The sequence below is a fragment of the Watersipora subatra genome, chromosome 1 (genome assembly GCF_963576615.1).
Source record: "Watersipora subatra chromosome 1, tzWatSuba1.1, whole genome shotgun sequence".
NCBI lineage: Eukaryota > Metazoa > Bryozoa > Gymnolaemata > Cheilostomatida > Watersiporidae > Watersipora > Watersipora subatra.
The window spans coordinates 11,432,670-11,451,134 of NC_088708.1; the positions used below are offsets into that span (position 1 = coordinate 11,432,670).

At 35.8% G+C, this 18,465-nt stretch overlaps 1 protein-coding gene across 1 annotated transcript in view; it reads left to right on the top strand.

Moving 5' to 3' along the window:
• Positions 1–18,465, top strand: part of LOC137399899 (RAD50-interacting protein 1-like) — a 45,458-nt gene that overhangs the window by 19,830 nt on the left and 7,163 nt on the right. The window contains exons 8-11 of the mRNA XM_068086163.1: positions 4,590–4,730; positions 10,248–10,441; positions 16,138–16,239; positions 16,583–16,755. Of these exons, the coding sequence (XP_067942264.1) occupies positions 4,590–4,730; positions 10,248–10,441; positions 16,138–16,239; positions 16,583–16,755 (610 nt within the window). The remainder of the gene's footprint in view (positions 1–4,589; positions 4,731–10,247; positions 10,442–16,137; positions 16,240–16,582; positions 16,756–18,465) is intronic.

Below are 18,465 nucleotides of genomic sequence, written 5' to 3' on the forward strand. Positions count from 1 at the left end.
ATGGTCTCTACATGAACTGACCCATCTAGGTGGGATGATCTCTACATAAGCTAACCCATCTAGGTGGGATGATCTCTACATGAGCTAACCCATCTAGGTGTGATGGTCTCTACATGAACTGACCCATCTAGGTGTGATGGTCTCTACATGAACTAACCTATCTAGGTGGGATGATCTCTACATGAACTAACCTATCTAGGTGGGATGATCTCTACATGAACTAACCTATCTAGATGTGATGGTTTCTACATGAACTAACCTATCTAGGTGTGATGGTCTCTACATGAACTGACCCATCTAGGTATGATGGTCTCTACATGAACTGACCCATCTAGGTGGGATGATCTCTACATGAATTAACCCATCTAGGTGTGATGGTCTCTACTTGAACTAACCCATCTAGTTATGATGGTCTCTACATGAACTAACCTATCTAGGTGTGATGGTCTCTACATGAACTAACCCATCTAGGTGTGATGGTCTCTACATGAGCTAACCTATCTAGGTGTGATGGTCTCTACATGAACTAACCTCTCTATTTGGGATGATCTCTACATGAACTGACCCATCTAGGTGGGATGGTCTCTACATGAACTGACCCATCTAGGTGGGATGGTCTCTACATGAACTAACCCATCTAGGTGTGATGGTCTCTACATGAACTAACCTATCTAGGTGTGATGGTCTCTACATGAACTGACCTATCTAGGTGTGATGGTCTCTACATAAGCTAACCCATCTAGGTGGGATGATCTCTACATGAGCTAACCCATCTAGGTGTGATGGTCTCTACATGAACTAACCCATCTAGGTGTGATGGTCTCTACATGAACTAACCTATCTAGGTGTGATGGTCTCTACATGAACTAACCTATCTAGGTATGATGGTCTCTACATGAACTAACCTATCTAGGTGTGATGGTCTCTACTTGAACTAACCTATGTCTTGACAATCCTCTTATGTATCGAAAGAATCTAAAAAAGAAATTTATGTTAAGCTTTAGTCATTTTGTATTTCATTGTTTCATGATATCTACTCTCTCTTTGTGTGAAAGGTCATAACAAGGCAGTTGCTATCCATGCCCGATTTCCCAACCCTAATCTCTCTTCTACTATTATTAGGAAAAGGTGATGAGGGAGCTAAAGTGAGATTTAGAGGCTTGCGAAACTTGTGAGCTGATTGATGAGTAACTTTGTGGCCGTCCCCTGACAATCGCTGTCAGGTTGGCAGCCTGAGTGGCATCTCTTTCGTGTATTAGTTAAAAACAATGGCAAAACTCTGGCTAGAATGGTTAGAAAATTACCATTACTCTGGCTTGAAACATCTGGAATCATCGTGTGTCATTTGTAGTGGCTTTCCAGCCTTTTTTACCTTTCTGTTAGATTAGATGGTTGCAGAACATGTTTTTAACCAGATCTTAAAATTCATACGATTTACTGAATAATCATGTAGTACTTGACTTCCAAACTTTAAAATTCCAGCTATTCACAGCAGACAGAAGTGGTTTATTAAACAGGTTTCTAAATTCTGCCAATGGGTTTAAGATAGGTAAAATTATGTCCTATTTAGCCAAAAATACCAATTGATTTGAAATATACTTTTGTAAAACTTGGAGCATAACTTTAGATCGACTGGTTTAACTCACAATTGATTCAATGAATGCATCAGTTCAATTCATTCAATTCATTCTAACAAAAGTTCATGACTGTTTTGCAATCGCCATATGCCCCTCTCGGATTCACTTTTTGGATTCGGACATTTTACAAAGTTGAAATAAAATTTTGGTGAACAGGATTTGAACCATCTATATTAAAGCTTGAAATTTATTCTGTGATCAACATCATAATTTAGAAAATATATCAGTATAGATGATGCTCTTACCTGAGTTACAAATAGAACAGTGAATTTGCCAGATGCCTTGGCAATCAAAACTGCTAGGTAGTCTGACGTATAACCCTCTAGTAAAAAGGAAGCATTTTCACCAGTTGAATTTTGTGATTGTAATCATCTACGTATTCATCAGGCAACCATAGCTGCAGGACTCATTCTTGCTATGTGTTAGCTTTTAAGCTTGCACTAGCTAGCTTTTATTTGTGGTAGATTGCCTACTGTTGCTGCTATGTCCAACATTTCAATCATTACTATATAGTCTTTATGCGTATACATCCCAATTTTCAGTTATTAAGCATTTTTAGTCCTGAAAAACTTGTATTTTTGTTGATAATTTTGAGCATTTTTAAAAGGAGATCGATATTGTAGTTCTTATACTTTGGAGAATTTTTCTGTTTTACCATGAACTAATTATATAACTTAATAAAGAATAAAATGCTGGTTTCATTGCAAAGAAGAGAGATTTTATAGAGCAAGTCAAAGTAATGAAGTTAATTGAATAAACTGGATTAATAAACTTGCTGTTCGATATGAAGGTTACTCGAAGCAGACCTTTGCGTGTCAGATTTGATTATAGCTGTTACATTTAATTTGTGCAGTTCTGTATATAAGGTAACCATATTTTAGCAACTCTTTAAAATAGTGCTGTTGGTTTTATCAAAATTTTGGGTGAGTAAATTTTTAGGTCAGCGTTTGCTTAAGTGTTAAGATCTGCCTTATCATAGGTATTAGGTTATCCAACCAAACACCTTTTGAGGAAAATGTTCATAGCATCAGCATGAGATTATTTGAGGATTTATATAATCTTGCACAGGTCATTGATGTAGAGAATAAAAAGGGCTGAACCGACACGGAGCCTGGTGTCACTCCACAAAAGTAATCTTTTTATCAAAGGTCATATGATTTATTATAGATACTTGTATTGTATTATAAAAATCACATATAATTCATTTAGCAGAGGAATTTGACTGAATTTGACTGCCACAACCAACCTTTACATGTTCTTATATCGTGAATGGTTTATTGTGTATTGTTCAAGTAACCTAACACAGAATTACAGGATCTGTCTCTACATTGGCCTCTTTGCTTGTCATATCTTAAGTAATTCGTTGCGAAGGAGAATAAAACATACAATTTTTATAAAGAATAGTTATAAGTTATAAATAATTTTCTTGTCTAAAGCTAGAAATAGGCTTGTCAAAAGGACGAGGTTAATTCATTACATTTTGAACTCGTTGAAATGTTTAAAAATTTGAAATTTTATTCATACATCAGCCCAGTCATTTAGTTAATTTATTAAAATATAATTTCCTCCTTCGCAGTTTATTTGCTGTCTGTAGTAAAATCAAATTGGTTAAGGCCTGCATACTGTATTCCATTAACACTTATAGGCTTAGTTATGGCCGTGTATCATCATGATGTAGGCTTCTTTTAATTCCTTCACTTTCGGAGTCCTACTCTGGACTCATAGAGCTCAAATGATGAGACATCTATCAACTTGGAAAATTTAGGATCAAGAACATGACAGTTACTGACCCCCCCCCCCCCCTTTAGTTATGTACTAGTTTAATGGTAGACCATTCTGGACACACAAATAAGCAAAGTTTAATATTGATTGAGTGCATGACAAAGGTGAGGGTTGGAACTGATCGCCCGATATCAGCTAATAGTAATATAAGCAAAATTTGTATTGCTTTTATCCAACTGATTTAAGTAAGCTATTGCAAACATAATACATAGGAAATTTTTTGCGTTTGGCTGTTCTAGAAATATGACAAAAAATAGTTTTTTAGCAACTTTTTTTAACTTTGATAAAGACTAGTTTTTATAACTTAACTATATCTATATATATAAATCTCAATGTTTGATCTTCTGTTTGTCTGTTCTTCAGTCTGTCCAGCTATGGCGTAACATTTTAAGAAGGAGAAATCTGCTGCGAACTGGATTTGAACTTGCAATCTCCAGTTTTGCGGACATCTATTTATCCAATACACTACACTGTCCAACTTGCTATACCATGGAATAAATTTGGTACATACTTGGAATACATGCCAATCTTTCATAGCTTCACATGAAACACTGCAGGTAGCATTATATGTAAAGCTATACCAGAAGAAAATTCCTTGAAGCCTTACCAGAAAAAAATGCATGCCCATAAGTGAAGAATAATGCTTAAACTCATAATTATAGCCAAGAAGACTATTGCAATCAGTATAGATCTGTAGTAGGCACTGCAGCCGGTGTGGTTTGAATTACGCAGAAATAGACAAACGCCTTCATTTTAAAGTTAGAATCGTAAATGTTGTATATGTGGATTAAAAGTGAATTTTCTGTAAAAACAAATTTTTTTATTACCTGTGCAATGCTGCGCATTCAACTAGTATGCCTATATAAAGGATTGTGTATTAGCAGTTAAAATGTGCATAGAAAGCAGTACTTGAGTGCTTCAGCGCAAGGATTTACCGAGGGAGACAAATCTGGAATTAGTTTGGAAATATGAAGAATTTATCACTGTATAATGTTCACACCTGCACTCCTGTATATCAGACGTTCTCCTTGTCAGATCATCATGTCTGAGTGTGACTTCTAGTTGCTATCAAGCTTTACCCAGTTTCATTTCAAGTTTACATCCTGTGTCGGTATAGTTAGGGATGGACTATATTCATATTGTGTAAAAGAAACATATTTATTTAAACAGTTGCGCAAGAAAAAATGGATAAAATGATGACATCAAGCGGTGCATGGACCTGCCAGTACAACTCGGAGTTGGACGATGATGATCATGCCAAGACTGCCGAGTGTGCTGAAAGCTTTATCGCCCTTCTTAATGCCATAACTGGTAAGTATAGGCACTAAGGCTAATTTATATCCAGCAGTTGTTGAGACTAGAACTGGTAAGTGAAAGTGCTGCGGATAGACTAAAACTGTTAGCTGCTGAAGCTAGTCTGAAACTAGTAGATGTAGGTACCTCGGCTGGTTTATAACTAGTATAGTGATAGGTGCTGGTACTGAGCCTATATTATAACTGATGGATTTATGTCCTGAGGCTAATTTTGTGATGCTACTTCACTTCTAGTAGGTGAGGGCCATAAAACCAATACATGCTCATAGACTGCTTGGCAGCAGATTCATTTGTACTACAGTGTCTTGTACGCTGCCCTGCTGTACTCCTACTCAATACCCAACTATCTAGCACATATTTACTTGTCTCTCAAGTAGGTTTTGGACAGCTCTTCAAAATGCTCAGTACCAACCCTACTCTGTATTTCCATACTAGCATGTGCTTCTGGGTGTCCTTGAGTCTAGTGAGAGATTTGCTTATTTTACGTTGTTGATGCTTTCAGTTGAACCACTGCCAATTTATTCATTGTGGTATGAGAACATGGAAGGTATTTTTGCTCAAACCATTTGTCACAGTTCTGTTTCATATTTTGTTGACAGATTACTTTTTACAATACAATCCTTTGATGATACACGTAGCAGGAATGATAATCATACACCTATTCGGGATAATAATGATATTGATTCATATGGTAAAAATAATAATGATAAAATACATATGGTAGGAATAACAATGCTGCCACACTCTGTCATTACATGTATGGTTAGATGCAATTCTAGCATGTCTACAATTTTTCCAACAATATACAAAATTCTAGTCAATAATGTTTACATATGATGATCGAAGTTCATCATAACATTGTAGTTTCATAAATGTAAATAAAGAGGCTCATTAGAACCAGACATAAGGTGAGAACATACAAATAATGAAAATATATAGTTCAAGTTAGAATAGCTATATACATAAATACATATATACATGTATATATTTACATGTTTATCACCACAACGCCTTCTGAGCTCATGCACCGTGCAGCTTGCATTTCTATTGTGTGTCTTTGATGTGAAGTAACTATGAAAATATTTCCTAACAAATGTTACTTTAGTTTTCTCTGTCTACAGTCAAGCCTTGACACGCAGTCGCCTCTAAATTGCACATTCTTTTGACACTCGAAGCGCAATTTGAGCAAATATTTATCTTAACATAACAAAGTAATTTTCAGCATAATTTATCGGAGATTTTGTAAAGCACATGCAATACTGCAATGCTTTAAAAGAGAATTAGAGTAGAAGTAAAATTAACCTATCAGAAATTAATGATAGGTGATAAGAGCAATAAAAACTTAATTTGGTTTAAGTTGAATATAGTGTAAGTTGAATATAGTGTAAGTTGAATATAGTGTAAGTTGAATATAGTGCAAGTTGAATATAGTGTAAGTTGAATATAGTGTAAGTTGAATATAGTTTAAGTTGAATATAGTGTAAGTTGAATATAGTGCAAGTTGAATATAGTGTAAGTTGAATATAGTGTAAGTTGAATATAGTGTAAGTTGAATATAGTGTAAGTTGAATATAGTGCAAGTTGAATATAGTGTAAGTTGAATATAGTGTAAGTTGAATATAGTGCAAGTTGAATATAGTGCAAGTTGAATATAGTGTAAGTTGAATATAGTGTAAGTTGAATATAGTTTAAGTTGAATATAGTGTAAGTTGAATATAGTGCAAGTTGAATATAGTGTAAGTTGAATATAGTGTAAGTTGAATATAGTGTAAGTTGAATATAGCGTAAGTTGAATATAGTGCAAGTTGAATATAGTGTAAGTTGAATATAGTGTAAGTTGAATATAGTGTAAGTTGAATATAGTGTAAGTTGAATATAGTGTAAGTTGAATATAGTGTAAGTTGAATATAGTTTAAGTTGAATATAGTGTAAGTTGAATATAGTGTAAGTTGAATATAGTGTAAGTTGAATATAGTGTAAGTTGAATATAGTGTAAGTTGAATATAGTGTAAGTTGAATATAGTGCAAGTTGAATATAGTGTAAGTTGAATATAGTGTAAGTTGAATATAGTGTAAGTTGAACATAGTGTAAGTTGAATATAGTGTAAGGTAAAGGGAGTTAGACCACTCATTTCTATCACACACTCATCTACTGAACCCATTGCAAAGCTTAAACTCCCTTTCATGTGTCTTTAAAGTGATAATATAATTTTTTTGTACTGATTATTACTGTACTAATTTAGTTTTTGCATATTATTTACTATTTAAGCTTTTGCATTTAGTTTTTGCATAGTTTTACGTAATGCATTTATTTTAATCCGATAAGCTATTAGCTGACATACCTACCCGCTGTTTTTAGGCTCTCGAATGAATTCTTCCTATGTAGAGGTTTGATTGTAATTGACAAATTGACAATGCTAATTGACAATGCTCCGCCGCTGAATTTATACCTTGCATGCTTGGAGAATTTTTACAGGTACAAACTTAACTTATATTTAAAAAAAAAAACTATATTTTAAAGCTAAATCACATTACATATTGTGTCGTCTTTATCGGAGTGACTGTATGCCTGGCATACTTTGTAATAGCTATAGATACAAGCATAACAACTCATACAATAACAAAACTATTTCCAAGTGGGATGAGTATCATTATCGGGTGGTTTGCTTTAATTGTGGCTTCGTGTTTCAACTTCTATTGAATTTGTGAATAATTTCTCAAATTTTTTAAAGCATTGGCAACAAAACATGCATATTTAAACAGCTAATGTTTAGTGTTATTCTCTACACCTCTAAACACCAGCTATCAACAATGCTGAGTTGCAGTGATTTGTTGCAGATAAAAACCAATTGCAGATTGTACTTAGCTTAGCCATTACGCATTTCTCATCTAGTCCCGCGACGTCTGACCATTTTTGTTTATAAGAATTATTTTAGTTCCACTTTTATGTATACTGAACATTAATTCCATGTTATCATTGGTTGTTCGATTATCATTTCTATTGGTCAATGATAAAGGTAGGTGAATTAGCAATCGCTGTGTAAATGGGTACTGTTTGACCTCGATTTCCGACCACAATCTGTCCCAGAATGTCGTTCAAAAGGTCAATAGTTCAAATTTTGAAGCAAGTTCATTCAAATAAAACAATGTAAACAATTTTAATCCCGGCCAAGCCTTTGTACATTATTTTACACTATAATCTGTAAATATTAAGTGAATAGGTGATGTTATAAAGAACTCGGGATTTCTCACTGATACTCTATTGGTAGAGAAGGATAGCCTGGGGATATGTTGTATCTGTAACAGCTCTTAACATAGCCTTATTTTTAAAGTTTTTGCACAAAATATAACAGTTTAGAAATAACTTGCGTCTTTTATTTGAGCAAAAAAATAATAATAATGCACTATGTACGAGACAATATACAGTCAATATTTTGTAAATCACAACGAACAATGACCACACCTGCATACACCAGCTGAATGCTAAAGATATCAAGGGAGGGGGGAGGGGGAGGGGGAGGGGGAGGGGAGAGGGAGAAAGTGTCAGTCGCAACTGATCTGTGTCATCGGGTCTCCTTGGCCTATCTTGGAGGCGTTCAGCACCCTAAGCATGAAGTATCAGTGATGTTCGAATGGGAAACAAGAACATCTTTACATACTGTTTGAACTCCCATATATGTACTCACTTCAGAATTTATCAGGAGACATGACTGTAACAGTCACATTGGCCGATTGTTTCATATCTATTGGTGCTGTTATCAATACAGTTTATCACTTGAGCATTTATAAATATTTGTCAACTGAAATCATATGTCAGTGTTATTCACTTGATCTCACGGAACTTCACTCCAGTCACTGTTGACAACACTTTTACTCACTTGTCAGCTAAATGTTAAAGTTGTTCCATACCAGGAGCTGTTGCAGAGTTACACTATGATTGGCATGTTACAAGAATGTCCTGTGGAAATGCTTTCGTCACGCCACGCTTCCAATGCATCTGCTGCATGCAGGCTCCTTTTCCTAATTCTTGGTAAATGAGAGTGGTAAAACCTGTTGCCAGATAAGGATATCGTACCATAGATACTTCTCTCCCCATTGTAGTCTAGCTCAAGTGTGTGCAGCTGGTACTCCATTCTCTCTTGTATCGTATAAATCTACTTCACAAACCTCTACCGTTTTAGCTATAAAGATTCACATTTCGCATCGCTTTCCTTGGTTATAAGACATTGTTTCTGATTCATCATCTTTTGTAGCTTTTACAACTTTTACATTTATGCGTAAATGATTTTTTGTCTGATACTTTTTTCATAGGGTACAATGAGGAATCATTTACCCCGACCGTCTTATAAAAAAATTGCTTATTGATGGACACTGTTCACGAATTTATGAAACCCGCATGTTTATCAATCAGCTGGATTTACACCTGCCATGCCATGCCAGAGCTGATGAGCAGAGTGTAGTGCATTCTTCACAAGTGATTAACTTTATGACCAGATATTTCTTCAATTGGAAGCTTAGCACTTCTGAGTGGGTTTACAACACCGATTTAGTGTCTCAATATTTCATACTCAGTGTATTCTGCTTTCAGCTTCGTCCAACTTGAAAGTTGGAATCTCAACGAGCAGTTCACAGACACTTTTTCACATTTTTTTTGACTGACTAACATTTTTAGAAATATTTGAGGTTTCAGCACCTAATAACGGCAGAGATAGTCGTGTGCTTACTCGGCTGGCTGGCAGGTGGATAATGGATGGATTTCCGAGATTCATTAGATGGCACGGTGCCACCGCTGCAGCGCATGATCTATATTTAAAGAACATATATCTAATTATTCACCGTTAATCAGTCAACTATAATGTTGTTATTCTGTGACAAATTTGACCATCTTAATAATTTTCATGGCAGATTAATCCCGCTAAAATACTGTGCTAACGATTTTTGGGTGTGGACACATTACTCTCATCTTCATTATACACTCTCTGATGCAATCTTATCAGCGCGCGTAAGTGTGTTGCCAAAAATTTAAGTTTAACCCTCACAGAGTTGTGCTCAATCGGAGTCTTAGTTGCTAGGTGTTGGTGTGGAGTGCAGAAGTATATTCTAGGTCACCTGATGCTCTGTATGTTTCTGGCTAGATGGTCAAACAAACTTCACGTATATTAGCTGATGTCGGGCGTATCAGTTCCCACCCTCACTAGTGCTCCCTGATATTCTTGCATCAATATTTACTTTACGCTGTGTTTGTCATGCTTCCGTAGGAGAAAGTTCGTATCGATTTGGAAGATTCACCTTTTGTAGTATAAAAATATTCAAGTATCTCTCCAATAGGCAGCTTTTGCTGCCTAGATTTTCTAAGAAACTGGTTCTTTGAGTTCATCATAAGCCTAAATCCACAGTTGTCTATTGTTAGATGTCCATGCTCCCATCTTAAGCTTGTCTATGAGCACTACCTGATTACCCTTAGATTTATAATCCATTGTACTGCGGTTTAAAGCTATCTATTACGGTTTGTAGAGAGATATGAGCATCTGCCCTATCCCGTCTGTCAACTCATGTTCGTCTGTATGAAACAAGAGCTGTTGGAAGACTATAGGGTACGGCTGGTACAACTGAGGAAAGAGCTTTCACCATCAACCCCTCAATATTTGGCCATATTGAACACAGCGCATCACATCATATCTGTACTACGGGAATGGGTCGAACAACCAGTGAGTATACACAAAGAGTGCAATGATCTCTTTCAAAAGTCTTTATGTAGGGATGCTAGGCAGCAGGAACAGATATCAACACAGTTATTCTGCAGCATTATCAAGCTATCAGGCTTGCTGGGAGCTTCTGATGAGATGTATCAACCGGTGCTAATGTAAGTATGAGTATGTTGCTGGCATGGCTCACTACCAGTCATTCAATTCTCAAGAGCTTGCATAGAAGATTCGGGGTTTGTTGACACATGGAAATAAGTAGTTCAAAAATTGGTTCATAAATGCACCATATAAAGCCTTTGAGATGCATTGAAATATCGTGCTGATTGGCTTATCGTCCTTGAGCTCTTTTATTGCAACCACACGGTTTAGTTTGTTAGTGAAAGTTGGAACTGCGTGTACACAAGCTGACAATTGCAAATCCGATGCTCAGCATTGCTGACAATTGCTCAGCCGATGAATTGCCGAAAATCTTCATTTGCGGCCTGCCATAAACAATGTCTACAAGTAAGCTGACCTACAGTTTGAACCTGGTCAATTTGTAGATGACAACTCAGTGATGACGACCGATAAGATCAAATTGAAAACACAGTTGTATTTTTTTACACAGAACATGCTCATTTTAGTTTGCAAGTGAAGACATATTAATATTTAGTAATGCACATATAACCAACAGAAATTATCGATTCATTCGCTTGTACAATTTATATCGGCAATGTAGATCAATCCATGTGCGCACTTGTGAAGCAATTCGGTCAGTACCAGAATCAGTGAGAACTAATAATGCATTATTGGCTGATGCGCATACGACCTTACTCACTACGTCACAAAAATAATGTAAAGTGAGAAATATCAAGTCGATGTAAGTTTTTTCTTCAGATCAAGTACCACAACTGGTACTTTTCTCTCGTGGTCCTGAAATAGAGCATTGATCATGAGTAGAGCTTACTTCAACCTAAATGTGGTCTAAAAACGTTTTAGATCACAAGCCTTCTTGTGGTCTAAAACATCTGACCTGCGAACAACAGGTTGGGGTTAAATTCTCAAAAAAGGCTGCTGGTGGTGGTGACAGGAATGAATTACACCCGCAACCGGGCACTTCTCTAGTTGTTGAGGTTCCCTTGCCACTGGTCCCAGGCATGTTCAACCAAGATCACAGAGACATTGTTTGTATTACAATGTCTTTTGAAAACAGGCACAGCCTCTGGTTGCATTAAGTTAAGCAGGCATCATACTTGATCTGTGAGTGATTGCTCATTCGTTTGGGTATGGAAATTCACCTCATAGGTCGATGTACTGTCTCGCAAACCCCTCTTCAATAAAGCATCGCCTCATGTAAACTTGGTGACCGTTGGTCGTATTTGTCATTTCTGACAGCAAGTTTGCATGAAGCTACATATATTTAATACGTACTTAATCGCTGTATTATAATGAGGGATTTGCGATGTTAACAAGTAATTGTATGCTAATGAAAAGCTGGCGATTAAGACAATAGGAAAGGATTTAAATGGTATGAGAATACTCTAATTTGATTTAGTAAAGTTATAGTAAAGTCCAGGTGTTTGCAAAGGAGTTATACTGAGTCAAAGTGTTAGCAAAGTAGTCATACTAAGTCAAGGTGTTGGCAAAGTTATGTTACTAAAAACCTCTATTTGAATGCCACCTTTATTTGAACGCCACCTCTTAATAGAACAGCACTGTAGAAGAAGGGTTGAAAAATACAGCACTGTCCTTTATTGAATGCCACCTCTATTTGTCCACCACTTTGACATTATCTGGTCTTTATGAACCCATAATAGCAAGTGATCAGTAAAAAAGTGTACACAAAATGGTACTAATAATGACTTGGTTGCACCAATAACAATTAATTCTTTTCTTGTTGCTGTAGTGGTTGCCATGATTTTAGTGGTGGTGTTCCTGAGAAGAACGATTGTCACAATCATCAGAACTACACTGATTCGCAAAACGTCGCAAACGTCTAAATTTTATTCATTGCTTTCATATTTGTCCGTAATATCGTTTACAATCTCACCTAAGACTTTAAAGTGTTCTGATGAACGATGAGAATACTCTTCAGGAACATTGTACGACGTAATAGCAGCCATTGTTATGGCGTATTTTAACTTTAAAACGTTTTTAAAACTTAGCAACGTTATATCTGGTTTCTAACTCTAAAGCGTTACAATTTTTTCTTCAAAACTTTGAATGTGACACCATCAAAATAATTAATAGCTGTATCCCACAAACTTATAATCAAAGTAGTTTCTTGTATAACTCAGTCTGATAATTCGACGTATATGAAACATGGTTTAGCAAAAATGCTGAGGCTGACGGCACCGATTGTCGCAAAATATAACAAAATATGGTCAAAATTAGCATCGCTTCGCCCATAAAAGGATTAAATTTAGCTTTCTCGAAATTTTTATGAGCTGTTCGAAAAATACAACACCACCCTCTATTTGAATGTCACCTTTAATAAAACGGCTCAATAGGAAAAGGGTTGAAAAAATAGAGCGCCATGGCATTCAAATTGAGGTTTCACAGTTAACTAAGTCAAGGGTCTTACAAAGTTACATTAAACTAAGTCAAGGTGCTGGCAAAGTTAAGTTATACTAAGTCAAGGTGCTGTCAAAGTTAAGTTATACTAAGTCATTGTGCTTAGACCATAACTGTCACGTACAACTTTTATCGTTTTTTTTAGGTAAATCAGACACGCTGATTACAATTTTGTATACTCAAAATAAAAATTCGTCCACTAACTTTCAAAGCCATGAAGGACTTTTTACAGCGTTTCAATATCGGTTACGAAAACAACACAATCGGCACAAGCTCCACCCATAAATATGTGATGTATGCTAGCTTTTTAGGAGCAAAAGTTGGGGATGTTTAGTCTGATTTAGAATAATAGGGATGGGTTTCTGAAAACCCATTATTATTTAAATTTAGCATTCAAAATGATCTCAGTTTTTTTCTGAAAGGTAGATAAATTATTTAAAATTGCTTGTAGCTTGTTACAGGATATTTGATAGGCTGAACGCCGAGAAAAATTAGCTCAAAAAAGCCCGATTGTATCACAAGCTAGCGTTTTTACCGCGCTTTTTTGAGTTCATTTTTCTCGGCCTTCAGCCTATTAAACATCCTGTAACAAGCTACAAGCAATTTTAAATAGTTTATCTACCTTTCATAAAAGACTGAGATTATTTTGAAAGCTGACTTTAGATAATAATGGGTTTTAAGACACCCATCTCCATCATTCTAAATTGGACTAAACATCCCCAACTTCCGTTCTTAAAAAGCTAGCATACATCACATATTTATGGGTGGAGCTTGTTGTGCCGATTGTGTTGTTTTCGAGACCGATATTGAAACGCTGTAAAAAAGCCTTCATTACTCTGAAAGTTAGTGAACCAATCTTTATTTTGAGTACAAAATCAGCGTGTCTGATTTACCTAGAATTAATGATAGCGGTTGCACATTGCAGTTATGGTTTAAGTTATATGAAGTCGAAGCTATTTAAAAGAATAAGTGCGATATTTAAGATTTCAAAATAAATGATTGGAGGACAATTGTAAATAGAGATAATATTTGCTGATTTGTTTAAATCTGGAACATGTGACTATCACTGTAGTAAAAATCATTAGTTTTTACTATAGAAGCCTTCTTTCGCATATTAAAATCCCTACAAGATTAGACACAGTTCACAGTTATTAGTATTTAGTATCGACTTTCTTATTATAATAAATGGAATTGTATGCATCGCAAGAGAACACTTATCGCTTTTATCGAGTCTGGGCACTGAAGGCCGAGAGAGTGTCACCTTGTGAATGTATAGCCAAGCCTTATTCATAGTTCTAATGACAAAACAATTGTTGAAGTAACATTTCTATACAACTTGCCTTCATATGTTGTATTTTGTTGGGTTGGAAATTTATTTTAATGGCTTACATTCAAGGCAATCATGGTGTCATTTAGTATTTACAAATGAACTTTTAAAAAGATTTTAGTGGATGTTATCAGAAAGTATCTGCATTTTTCTTTCATTTGCGATTGTTTTTGATGTTTGAGGTGATCTGACTGCTAAGATGTTCCAAAATTAAAATTGACAAAACGTGATCGCGGTTAAAATGCTCAAAAGAATGATATGTGCGAAATGACGTCACTAGTTGTTATCATTGCTATAGTTGATATAGTATCTTGTGTTAAAGTTGCAACGTTACGCGTCTCTATCCTGTTGGTCTCTTTACAACTATAGACATCATAATTGCATTTTCGCATGGTTTAAGTGTTGTAAGTTTTGACCGTGATCCAGTTTTGTTGATTTTAATCTTGAGACATCCTGACAGTCATTGACCTCAAACATCAAAAACAATCGCAAATGATAGAAAAATATCGATACTTTCTGATAAAATTTATTAAAATATTGTACAAGTTCATCTTTAAGAGAACAACTGCCCATGAATAGTCGATGAATAGTCGATGAATAGTCGATGAATAGTCGATGAATAGTCGATGAATCGTCGATGAATAGTCGATGAATAGTCGATGAATGCCTCTGACTCCCAAAGTTAAAGGTGCCAAATTAGGACAATCCGTCATCAAAATATTCTAATTATATGCAATTAAATTATTTGGTAAGTGATGCATTGGTCATGGCCTCAACGCCCTTCAGCATTCCTCTCTTAAATTCTGATCCATCCAGATATTCACCAGTTCTGTTATGAACCAGGCTGTCAGCCACAGCTACTTGGAGTAGTGAGGGTTTATGGAAGTTGTCTCAATGGATCGTGGAGTGACCGATGAGGGCAATGAACTGAAGGCTCAGCCAAATGCACGGAAGAAGTTATCACAACTTTTTATGCCTTCCATTTTACTTCTCTTTTAGGCGTAGTCTTTCGTAGAACGACCAATAATTCTTAAAAAAACCACAATAGCACTTAGATACACTGCATGATCACATATAGATAGGATACTCTAGCTAATCTCATCTGAACTTCAACAGATAATAAATAATAATAATGCTAGGAGCCAGTGATTTGCATGAGCTTGCATGTTTGTGATGTCCTCATTAGCCAGCTTTTCCTAGCACGGAAAGTTGATGCGTTAATGTAGGTCACACTGAGGCACTTTGAAATGGATTTGAACTAAATTATATGAGGCTATGAAAGTTAAATGTGTAAGAGACTATCTTCATACAGAATGCTAACTCATGATTTGCAAGATGTTATCACTTCTACGAAAACTGTGTAAATTTTGCTGGTGATGAAGAGATAATTGCTTATGCAAGCATATCCTGCTTCTGATCATTGTCCCAGTTTAAAACATTTTGTTGAAGAATAGCATCGGTACCTCCCATAATACTTCTGGTTGGAGGATAGCATCGGTTTCTCCCATAATACTTCTGGTTGGAGGATAGCATCGGTTCCTCCCATAATACTTCTGGTTGGAGGATAGCATCGGTTCCTCCCATAATTTCTGTTCAACATAATGATCAACTCGTGGCTCATTACGTAGTAAAAAGCTTTACTGGAATTTTGTATGAAAAAGTTTGTACCCAACTTCGTGTGTTATAATTCCTCTCATATAGAGTATCATTGTGTTATGAAATGTTATGTTCTTTTGATAAAGTCAGTAATCTTTCTCCTACACTCATACATGGCTCTAGTTTAAACTTATCCTTTTATTGGTTATTTTTAAATTTTTAGTTTTTTCTGAAGCTGCAGTACCAGGCAAGTCTGCTAGTTGGCGGAGGAGAGACCCTATCATCTGTATTGCCCAGTCTTCTCTCAAAGAATGCATCATACCAGGTGTGTGCGGCCATCCATTATGTAGAAGAGCTGGCATATGCTCCTCCCATTCCAGGGTTGCGGATTGTCAGTCACCCTTCATTTCCCCTGTGGTGTGCCATGGTTTCCATAGCTGACATCAGCTATAGCGATCTATATTTAGCGAGTGACACCGTTGGACCGCCTCCGCGCAAATTCTATCTGATCATAAATCTGACAAAAGGAGAATGTGCTGATATATCTAAGAATATATCTAGGATGCTAAGATAAAGTTTTTCTTGTGCTTGTGCAGACATGCTATGATATTTACATATTTGTTTTCCTTTTTTTTCAAACCTTGAAACTATGTTGCTTCTATTTCTAGCTGCCTCAATCTATAGACGAGTCAGCCTTAGAGGAACTCGACTGCCACTTATTTGAGTCGAGCGTCGATAACATCTGTTCTCTGGAAAGGGAGATGATAAAGACCCTTACCAAGCACGTAGTAGCCGAGTTGAAGACAAAGCTAAAAGCCTATGCGGATAACAACCATAGCTCGTGGGTACCTGCAGAGATGTTTATTATTATTTGCTCTGACACGTTTAGTCAGTCGGCAGGTCGTCAGATCAGTAGTCTCCTTGGTTAGCTAGCAAAAGTTCTTCTAAATTTTTAGTTTCTTAGATTAGATTCTTTTCTGAGATTGCAAAGTCAAATTCCCATCATAATCTAATATGTATCAAAATTTTACCACTGGTACATATGTCACTATAGACTGCAGTCTAGGGTGCTGTAAAATATCTAGAGTGCTTTGGACTTCCCCTACAATACCATGGAGTATTCCATAGAGTAGTACAACAGGCTATCCCCTTAAGTACAATGGAGTATCATGTGAAAAATCATAGACCACCACCTAGAATACTATAGACTATCTCTTAGAATATTATAGACTAACCCGTATAGTATTATAGACCCTTCCTTATAATATTATAGACTATCGCCTATAGTACTATAGACTATCTTCCTTAGTATTGTAGACTATGCCTTATAATATTATAGACTATCCCTTATAATAGTATTATAGACTATCCCTTATAGTATTATCGACTATCCCCTATAGTATTTATAGATTATCCCCTATAGTACTATAAACTATCTTCTATAATATTATAGACTATCCCTTATAGTCTATCCCTTATACACTGTAGACTATTTCATAGAGTCCTATAGAATATCCCCTAACATGAAGTAGGAAACCAAGCTGTGCTGTGGAATGCATTCATATCAACTTCTAAAGCCTCACAACCTGCTCAGATCAGACAACAGATCAGACATTAGTATGCTGGATGTCATTGTTCAATGGATTTAGGCTTCCTTTCTTTAATAAAGCAGCTTTTAGCTCCTAGGAATGTGTCAGCAGCCATAGAAGTCATTGTCATCTTGATTATGTATTAAATTTTTTACATTTTATTTGACACTTCACTCCGTCTGCCAAAAATGGTCCAAAATACTTTTTGTTCTTTATGAGGAAATTCCTATCTATTTTCTCATTTTTAGCACATGATAGCTCAAGTAGGTCTCTCTCCATTTGTTTTCTTCAGAAAGGAGACATCAGGGTAGTTATTGAAATTAGCTGTGAATAGATCAATTTCCTCGCGGCTGTTTCGTCTCATTTATGTATTGTCTTATTTTCACTTAAATTTACACCATTGCTCAGTTAATCTCCGCTGAAGTGTTGCTATTTAGGCTCAGCAAGATGCGTCAGCACTGTTATTAGATGCACCAGAATTACATATTCACACTTTTATAAATTATAATAAAGCCCTTTGAGGGTAGCATTATAAATGTGAATATATATTAGAGCTCAACACTGTTTCTATTGCAACACCCTACTTTCTCTCAGGGGCTGAAATGTAGTTTTTCCTTAATGCTTTAACAGCCCTTCATCAGCCTAACTTATTTAATGGAACAAGCTGATGGTATATTTTACCTCCTCATCCTAGTTTAGCGAGTCAAATCTAGCCTAAGTGCTAACCTTTAAAAATATGTGGCATTCTTTGGAATTATGGCTAGATATTCCTTCTACCATTTGTATAAAGTAGTGTTTGTTTCAAGCATGTTTAGACACATTTCTTAAGATATCATTATCATGCTGATTTAGTCATACAGATTTTAACAATTAGGATATTGTACTACGTTACAATATCCTAATTGTTCAAACATGTGCTCTGATATATTTGAATCTAGTTATAGAAGGTTTTTTACAATTTT